This window comes from Gracilinanus agilis, chromosome 1 (genome assembly GCF_016433145.1).
Source record: "Gracilinanus agilis isolate LMUSP501 chromosome 1, AgileGrace, whole genome shotgun sequence".
Taxonomy (NCBI): Eukaryota; Metazoa; Chordata; class Mammalia; order Didelphimorphia; family Didelphidae; genus Gracilinanus; species Gracilinanus agilis.
The window spans coordinates 220,484,459-220,494,879 of record NC_058130.1 but is presented as its reverse complement, the minus strand read 5'-3'; the positions used below and the strand labels follow the sequence as shown (position 1 = coordinate 220,494,879).

The 10,421-nt window shown below is 37.8% G+C and overlaps 1 protein-coding gene across 1 annotated transcript in view; it reads left to right on the top strand.

The window, feature by feature from the left end:
• The window catches only part of OTOA (otoancorin), a 90,573-nt gene that overhangs the window by 77,531 nt on the left and 2,621 nt on the right, over positions 1 to 10,421 (top strand). Inside the window, exon 27 of the mRNA XM_044657447.1 lies at positions 3,044 to 3,239. Coding sequence (XP_044513382.1) covers positions 3,044 to 3,239 — 196 coding nt within the window. The remainder of the gene's footprint in view (positions 1 to 3,043; positions 3,240 to 10,421) is intronic.

The following is a 10,421-nucleotide window of genomic DNA, read 5'->3' as shown; positions in this document are numbered from 1 at the left end:
AAATGAAGGAAGGAAGAAAGAAAGAAAGGAAGAAAGAAAGAAAGAGAAAGAAAGGAAGGAAGGAAGGAAGGAAGGAAGGAAGGAAGGAAGGAAGGAAGGAAGGAAGGATGGATGGATGGATAATAACAATACCGAACATTTGTTTTTCCATTACTTTGGAGTCCACTCTTTAATTCTTAATTTTCCAAGATCTTGATGTTCCATATTTTGTAACTAGCATCTCTGAGGAAATATCAGTGTTAAAAATATGATCTTTGATAGCCAGGCAATAGCTTGTTAGCCTTAAAAAGAATTGCACTATTCTCCAAATGCAATTCAGTCCATTTCCTTCTTCTACTTCAATTCAGGGCCCAATCTATTGTCTAGCTTCAGTGCTTATCCAAGATATATGTACTGATGAATTAAGTAGGGTGCCCAACTGAATGTCATAATCTGGATGATTATGTATATGATTATGATCATGTATAATCAATTTTTTTTCCTGTGCTTTACACATTTTCTATGTGGATGGCTAGGCCAACTTCTTGCAAATAGTCATGGATCTCATTCAGATAGATCTATAATGCTTTAGGGCTCTATATAACCAGATCAATGTCATCTACAAAAAACTAGCATCTGGAGAATCTGATTGTTTATAATAAACACTTCCTCCTTTTAAGCTTTGTGCAAGACATTCTTCTTAATACCTGTGGTGAACATCTGTCTCCCTATTTTACATCCCATTTCATGTGATAATCAGAAGATTATTGAGCAAAGTTGTCTTTATCAGTATATCTAGTAACATTTGCATGGGAGACACCTTGTTGAAAGAGAGTGTTAAGACTACATTTTGTTATACCAAGTCAAAGCTTTTTTTTAATCAAGAAACAATAAACAGTGGGATCTTGTATTCCATTACACCAGTCATTATTTTATGGAACTGTGAAGATGCAGTCTTCTAAAGGGAAAAGTTCCTCTCTTTTCTTGTTCCCTTCTCATATTTTCATCAAAGATATTCTTTTTTTCTTCTTTTTTAAATTTATTTTTTAATATTTTCCCCTAGTTACATGTTTCATGTTCTTTCCCTCTCCCCAAACCCTACCCCACAACCCCCCCTGTAGCCGACGCACGATTCCACTGGGTTTTCAAGGATACTCTTGATATGTACATAAACCAATCTTTTAAAGACTTTATACTGCTGAGAAAGTAGCCCTATGAGTCAGTAGTTACTGATGTCTTCTTGATTGCCTTATTTTTTGGTACTAATCTTGTTTATAAGCTTTCCCATTTGTTTGTATATGTCACTTCTCTCATGTGTTACATCTTTAAAAATTGTTCTGAGTACCTTTTAAATCATCTCCTTTAGAATGGATTTAATTTTCTGGGTAGGTATTTGATCATGTGTATGTGCTTTTCCTAAATTTATTTCCTCGAGAGCCATGTCCAGTTCCTTATCAGTGCATCAGGTATTCCGAGTTGCTAGATTCCAAAAGAGCCTTTTTTCTTCCATGCTCATGACTGACTGGGCCAATATTACTGTAGAGGCTAAAGGTAATTTCACAGGATTAAGGGCCATTTTGTATTTTTAGCTATTCATGAGCCATCATGGTCAAAGAACTCATCATCTAATAGCTAACCTATTGTTGATGTGTGTTTCCATTTTTTTTTAAGACTGATACTCAGACAGAAGATACAGTCTATTTCTAGGACCATGTTAGGTAAAAACCTACATTCTTGGCAGAATGCTTGCCTCTTTTACTATAACCTCATAGGATGTAGGGTTACCTCAATATTACAATGAAGTATCAAAATAAGAATTTTATGGAGGTTATTTGTAATAACTAATAATCATGTATGTCTTGAAATTAATGTGTCCATGAGAAAGTATATAGCTCAATTCTTTTAAATTCTTATTTTTTTAAACTCTTACCTTCCATCTTAGAATCAACACTCTGTATTAGTTCCAAGACAGAAGAGTGGTAAGGGCCAGGCAATGGGGGTCAAGTGACTTGCCCAGGGTCACATGGCTGGGAAGTGTCTGAGACCAGATTTGAACCCAGGGCCTCCCATCTCTGGGCCTGAATCTCAATCCACTGAGCCACCCAGCTGCCCTCTAAGTCTTGTTTCTTTCATTAACATGTATTTATTTTGTCTCCCTCCACATTCTTCCCACCCCACCGAGAAAAAAAAAGGAAAAAATAAAACCCTTGTGGCAAATATGCATTTGCATTTGCATATTTATGCAAAATAATTTCCACATTGTATGTGTCCAAAAATGTCTCATAACACATCTTGTATCCATCATGTCTCTGTCAGAAGCTGGGTAGTATTCTTCATCATCCCTTCTCTGGAGTTGTGATTGGTCATTCATAGCTTAATTTTTATGATGTTTTAAAACTAGTGTTCTTATACACCTTATTTTATTTGTGCTTTACAACAACCCTGTGAAATAAGGTAGTACCAGTAATATTATACCCATTTTATAGATGAAGAAATGGAGGTTCTCCCTTGAATCAGTTATTTGTGTATAGTGTATATCCTTCTATTACATCATAAGATCCCTGAAAGCATTCTGATACATCTTTCTTTGTATCTCCAGTACCTCGAACATAATACACACTTAATAAATGTTCGTTGAGTTTAACTGCCTTGCTCAAAGTTGTTGAGATTACATAAAACAGAGGTCTTTAACCTTTTTTTGAGTGTCCCTTTGGCAGTCTAGTGAAGACAATGAACACCTTCTCAGAATATATTTAAATGAATAAAATAAACGTCATAGGCTGACCAACCTGTATATTAAAAACGGTTACTAAATATACAATTGTATGTTTAATACAGTTATTAAAATATATTTTGTAAGTTCATGGACCCCAGGTTAAGAACATAGCTTAAAAATGTAACTGTGTTTGGCAGAGCAAAGAGTGAGCCTAGGGAGGTCGGAAGGAAGTTCTTTTCAAGGGTCTGCCCAACAGTTGATAGAAAACATTATGATCTGAAGACCTCTAGTGTCTGAAGTTCAAGGTGGCATGTTCTGAGAGTGTTTTGTTCCTTTACCATACTCCAGGAACTGTCTCCAGAGCAGATCTTCAGTCTGGGTCCTGAGAATGCTGCTTGGGTGACCGAGCCCCAGAGGAGACACCTCAACATGCTGCAGCTGCAGAGTCTCCAGTTGGCACTAGATGGTGCCAAGACCAGCTTCCAAATAGAGGCACCACTGAACATGGGCACCACCAGCATTACACATTTCCCTTCCTCTGACTGTGAGCAAAACCACATTTCTGTCCCTCCTTCCTCCCCCCCATAACAAACACATGTGTAATACATGGCAACAGAGAGATGATGAGAGACTCAGGGTGATGTTCTCCACACAGTGCCCAACAGATTTCAGGCAGTCCTTCCTCCTCTTTCTTTGACTAAGTTATTCCTAAAATAATGGCAAATTGGGGTAAATAAGCAGGGCTCAAGTTTTAGGGGGTCCCGTATACCTGTAGTGACCATTGACTTGCCAGTGATTCTAGGATAAGGGAGGTAGCTTCTGCCAGCTGGTAATAAAATAGATCTTTTTCATGAGTGTGCATGAAATCAATCCTCCTTTTGAAAGACAGCCATAGATCAAGGGAAAGCAAATGGAATGATGTTATACCCTTCCCCCGTACTCATTAGGGTCTGTGATTACTCTTCTCCTTCAAGACTGCCCTTGATTTTTCATTTTAGCCAAGGTTCCACATGGAGGAAAATGTAGATAGGGAGTGATAAGTATGGAATAAGAGAGGGGAGACACTATACAATCTGTACAGAGTCCCACATCTACTTAGAGATGACCTTGGATATCACATCCACCTATGACTCCCCTGCCCCAGTTTGATATTTCTCCCCCTTTCTTTGAGTGTACTTCCTGTTCCTAGGATATAATTTATGGATCATTGATGATATATAAATAAATGACAAGGTATAAATGCCAGAAGTATCATGATAGAAAGTTGGCTCTACCATCAAGAAGACTTGGACTCATTTCACCTCTTATGCATTCAGACCGTGTGACCATGGGCTAGTTACCAAACATCTCAATGCTCTGGGCCACTATCTAAAATTATAAAGTGCACAGTACTTGCCTTTTCTGTATGGGGAGAAGCTCTTTTCTTATTAGAAGTTGTTTATGCCAAAGAAGTAAAGATCTGGTACTATATATCCATATCCTGCTGCTATGCAATTTCAATGGATGTCCCCCATATCCAGAATTTTCTCCCTCTTTTTCTCTGCCTCCTGGATTCTCTGACTTCCTTTAGGTCTCAGCTAAAATCCCATTTTCTGGCAGAAGCATTTACCAGACCCCCTTAATGCCTATGACTTCCCTCTTAGATTATCTCCAATTTATTTTGCATTTATGTGGTTTGCATATTGTCTCTCTCATTAGAAAGTGGATTCCTTGAGAGCATTAACTTTTTTTTTTGCCTTTCTTTGTACCCCTGGCATTTAGCCCAGTGCTTGGCACATAGTAGATGCCTCATAAATTTGTTGTTTTGACATGATATAAATATGATCAAAATTAGGAAAGAATCATGACAAATCCCCTGTATTTCTTCCCTGTCCCATATAAAATAATGATTCAGGTTGTTATTTCTAGAATACAAATACTTACATATATCTGCTGGCTTGATTTGATTGTTGATACATATGTATACTTGTGTGTATTCTAAAAATAGCCTGAATCAACATTTAAGATTGAGAGGGAATAAAAAGATGAATTCCATCCCCAATCTTGTTTATATTCTCTTGTCCTCAACCCTGTCTCTTTGTTCAGGAATTTAGAGAGGAGGGGGGGAAAAGAAAGAGACAGAATAAGAAGGGAAACATAGAAAGATATTAGATGCTTCCTCAGAAGCTAGAATGGAGTAAAGGCTGCAAGAAGAAATTCTGGAGAATTATTTCTCCTTCTTCATTAGCATCTTAAGTATTGATTCAAACCACATTTTACTTTGGAAATTTTATGAAAGTAAACATTATTATCCTGCATATGTGAACAAATGAAAGTGCTACTAAATTTTACACAAATAGACTCCTTGGAATGTGGAAAACCTCCCCTGGGACTGTGTTGGCGAGCCTATGGCACGTGTGCCAGAGGAGATTGATCCCCTTCCCCTCTCCATGTGGGCCTGAGGACATTCCTATCATCACTTGTCCTTCTGCCCAACAGCCCAATGGGAGCACTTCCTCCCTCTCCTGTCTAGGGTAAAATGGGGGGCTCACATGCAGCATGAGGGTTGAAGTTTGGGCACTCAGTCTCTAAAAGGTTCACCTCACCATTACTGTCCTAGGACATCCCTTAGATTATAGAGAATAGAAATGCTACCATTATGTGTACCTAATGATATTTTCAGTTAGGGGCTCTTTCATTGCTAAGTAGGTTTAAGTGTTCCTCAAACAGATTGGAGTTGAGAAAATTTAGATAAGAGAAGCATCATATATTCAAAAGAATCCCTATCTCCACTTCCTTGGGAAAATGTTTCTATGGAGAGGATGTATCATCTGAAACAAACCTCCATTTAAAGTGCTGGTTAAAGAATAAATATTGTTACAACAGAAATATTTATCTGAACAGAAAGATTTCTAAACTCCAGCCAATGACCTACTTATTTAAAATAATAGTTAATAAAGCAAAATTCCAATGTAGCCAAAAAGTCAGTCTTATACCACAGAAGGTATTGTCCTGGAATATGAACTGTGGATACATTGCAGAGTGAGAACAATGTAGTCAATAGAGATGAATGGGAGTAGAAAGAATGTGAAGAGACAAGGATGAGTCAAACATTTCCAGAGAAATTATTGGAATGTTGTGAGCGCACACACACATACACACACATCACATCATATCATATCAGACCATATCATACAAACAGAACCATGACTGGCATTTTTCATGCCCTAGGTCAAACTTCACCGAACCAAAACCCTACTCTTAATTTTATTTTATTTTTAGTGACAAATTTAGTTGGGGACTTGGAGAAAGCTCTGTCCTTGTCCCTTAAGGAGAATTCATCTACAATAGATGCGACAGCTAGAGTGGGGGGAGCTGCCATCTAGTGGTAGTTTCCTATTTTAGTGTTTTTGCTAACTAGGTGCTGTGCTGTCAGTGCTTCCTAGATTTCAGCACTGTGGGTCAAAGTTCTGGTCACCTCAACCTAGTTACAGTTTTGCACATAAGGGTCCTTTGAAGGAACTATGGTTTTTTATACTGGTAGTGAAAATAAGGAGGAATATGAGAGCTGTCATGTGAAAGAGAAATTAGCCTTCTACTAGGCACTAGAGGGCAGAACTAGAAGGAAAAGGTAAAAGTTGCAAAAAAAAAAAATTTAGTCTGCCTTCCTTCCTTCCTTCCTTCCTTCCTTCCTTCCTTCCTTCCTTCCTTCCTTCCTTCCTTCCTTCCTTCCTTTCTTCCTTCCTTCTTTCATCCTTCTAATAGTTTTCAGGTAGAAAAAAAAAAAGCAAGATAACCACTTGTTAGAAGTATTGAAGAGTAACTGTCAGCTATGAGTTAGTTAGACTCAGTAGCCTCTGAAATCCCTTTTAATTCTGAAATTCTGTGACTATTTTCTCATAGCAACATTATGAGGAAGCTAATACAAGTATGGTTTTACCTATATTACTGATGAAGAAATAGAGCTTTGGCAATTTAAATGTCTCAACCAAGGTCTAAAAGCTAATAAATCTTGGAGACTAGATATGAATCCAGATCTCCTAAAAGGATCATAGGAGTTAGAAAAAGAAGATACAGTAGAAATTAATTCATTTTACAGATGAGGAAACTGAGGCCTAAAGAGGTTACAACCAAGATCTGAATATGAGTTGGAAGGGACTTCAGAAGCCAAATAGTCTAACTTGATTGTGACTTACCCAAAGTCACTAGCTCCAAGTAACTAGCCAAGCTAAAATTTAGATTCAGTTTTTAGGATTCCAATGCCAGTATTTTTTCCACTATACCACACTGCCTCTCCTAAATCAGACCATATTATAGCTTTGTCTTCTTCTTCAGCTTGACATCCCAGCTTTCTCCTCCCCATCCCCAATCATTGGACTTACTAGAGGCTGACAAGACAGGGCTCCAAACCTACCAGCTGCCCCAATCCATTGCGACAGACCCTTACCTCCTTCCAATCACCTACAAGGAATTGCCTGGCTTAAGAATGATTTGCTGCCAACGTAAATGGAAACTTGATGAAAAAAATAATCATACTAACATTTCTGATAACCTCTAGCTTCAGAAAACCTCTAGGGAAGGGTAACTCTTCCTTTCAAGGCATCTTATTCTCAGGTCTGATTTCTGGGAAAAATTCCTGACCTTCAACCTAAATCTGCCACTTTGTAACTTCTACTCACTGTTTTGATCTGGGGCCAAGAAAAATGCTGAATTGCTCTTCCACTTGAAGGGAGATGTTTAGTCTGTGAGATCTTTGAAAGCCAGGACTATTTTTGGTTTTTCTTTGTATCCTTAGAGCTTAGCATAGTGCCTGGCACATAGCAAATACTTAATAAATAATTGTTGACTTGATTTGAGATTGCAAAACCAATGTCCTGAACACTTGGGGTCAGAGTTTGGTTAAAATGTTAGTAGTTAAAAGCTGTCATAGGATCAAAGGTTTGAATTATGTGTATGTAGTCACACCTCCAGACCAATATGAATGAAATCCATTTCCTAACTTCTTTCCACTATAGCTTGTATCTATACACTCCAATAATTTGCCAGAGCTAGACCCAAAAAATAATATTTCATGATGTGTATTTTTTCTGCTTTTCTTTCTGAAACTTAACAAATAGTCATTAGATGATTAACAGTGAATTCAAGAAGGAGAAAGAGCAAATAAGCTAAAATAATTCTCACAGTGGATTAGCAGTTCATGAGTAACCAAGAATTCATCTGAATGCCCAATGGGTCTGCAAGAGTCACCTTTTGGAGAACTGAATTTGGACAAGAAGGGCTTGTTCCTTCCACAAAAGTCTCTTCATCCTTTTTGTTCTTAAAGGAAACATTCTCTGGTAAAGAAATTGCCCTCATCATGACACAGGAATGAGCCCCCTACCAGTTACCAGGTTAATTCATAAGAGGTAATGAGAATACCTGTGCATAATGGTGGGGCAGATGGCAAAATGTCTGGATATGAAGTATAACTTGGGGCTGGATATAGTGCCTGTCAAATGTGTGGGGTAGTAGGTACTTGTGCTTAGAAATAATTGTTCTTTCTTAAGGAGTACTTGAGCTATTCCTTTTATACATCCTTCATTCCCAACTTCTCCAGCAGGCATCAAGTATGTTTTTCTCTCTAATTTCTGCCCTCTTTCCCCTTGCCTGGAGATGGGAATCTTAGGTTCAATGTGGCCTTGGATACTTCCTAGCATGTGGCCTTGGACAAATCACTTACTCCAATTGCCTAGCCTTTACTACTCTTTTGCCTTGGAAACAATACTTAGTATTGATTCTAAGACAGAAAATAAGTTGTTTTTTTAAAATAAAGTATAATATGTTCATTCAAGATTTATATAGAATAAATAGAAGGTAATTTCAAAGAGAAGACACTAGCAGTGAGAAATGGGCAGATTGGAGGTGAATAGTTTGGGAAAAACCTCCTGTAGAAGTTGGGACTTGAGTGAAGTCTTGAAGAAATCCAAGGAAGCCAGTAGACCAAAATGAAGAAGCAGTACATTCTGGCCATAGAGAACATCCAATCAAAAGGCACAGAGTCAAGAGGTGACAAGAGGAACAAGAAGGAAGATATTGCTGGATTATAAAGGATGTGGGGAAGAGTAAAATGTAAGAAGCCTGGAAAGACAAGAAGAAGCTAGGTTGTAAAGGGTTTGGATGTCCAACAGAGCATTTTATATTTCTTCCTGGAGCTAAGAGGGATCTAGTAGTTTATTGAGTGTCAAAAAAACAAAGATACCTGAGGCAAAAGGTCTCAAAGGGGCCTAAAAAGACTCCAGATGTCTCTTCCCTTTCTTTGCATGTGCTATTTTAGGCTCGGGCTATTCCTAGCTTCATATGGTCCAGATTCATGTGCTATTTTTCTCTGGTGTATTATGTGCTGTGCCCTAGGTATCTCTACAGTTGGAAGTTCCAGGTAGGAGAATTGTTGCCTCTGAGTTTAGTTCTTTTCCCTTACCTGAAATAGTTGTTATAAATAGTTGGGTTATAAAACACAAATTCTTCTCTTGTAGTGTTAATTTCTGAGCCATTATATCATTCAGATAGTCTTTAAACAATTGGTAGAAGACTTCTTTTGCTAAGAATCCACTGAAGTGGGTGTTAATCAGTTTCTACCTACTCATCTGGGAGTCTGAACAACTTCACAATAAGATTTGGTTGTGGGGCAGCTGGGTAGCTCAGTGGATTGAGAGCCAAGCCTAGAGATGGGAGATCCTAGGTTCAAATCTCAGACACTTCCCAGCCATGTGACCCTGGACAAGTCACTTGACCCCCATTGCCTACCCTTACCACTCTTCTGACTTGGAGCCAATACACAATATTGACTCCAAGATGGAAGGTAAGGGTTCTAAAAAAAAAAAAAAAAAAAAAAAAAAGATTTGGTTGTGGTGAATTATCTTTAGAAAGACCTTCCAAATTTTTAGGGCTTTCTGTAAAAAGGCACATTGTTCAGTCTTTCCATGTCCAGATATGGAATATCTTTTTATTTATCTGCTAACTTGTATGTCCTCAGGGACACCAAGGTTCCTCAGCAAAACTATTTGTTTGTTAAAATTCTTGACGATAAGATTTGAATATCATATGTTCATTTCTTAAATTTTTTAATTTCCAGATTGCATGTCAATACAATTTTTCAATAGTCATTTTCTGACATTTTCCAATTCATGTTCTCTCTCTCCCTCTTATTCCTCCCCAACACAGGAGGTAATATGATATAGGATGTTCATGTATTATTATACAATTCATATTTCCATGTTCATCATGTTGTGAAAGACACACATTACTTACATTAGAGAAAATTTCATGGAGGAAATAAAGTGAAGAATGGTATGCTTCAATCTGCATTCAGACTTTGTCATTTCCTTTTAGAGCAGCGAATAGCCTTTTTCATCAGGAGTCCCTTTGGCGTTGTCCTGGATCCTTGCATTGCCGATAATAGTTAAATCATTCACAGTTGATCATTGTAATTTGTGGCTGTTACCATGTACAATTTTTTTCTGGTTCTGCTCACTTCACTTTGCATCACTTCATATAAGTTCTTTGGTGGTCATCTTGCTTGCTATTTCTTATGGTATACTCATTTATTTCTTAAAGCAATTTTCTGAACTGGTGTTGTAAGTAGGTGTTAAGCTTCTCTCAATTTCTCTCTCGGCCAAGAAGTATACTGGTTGTGAGTGTCTGCAGTCTCTCTATCCTCGGTCTCCAAAACACGCAACAATAGATAGATTTGGCTCTCACCCAAATTTCA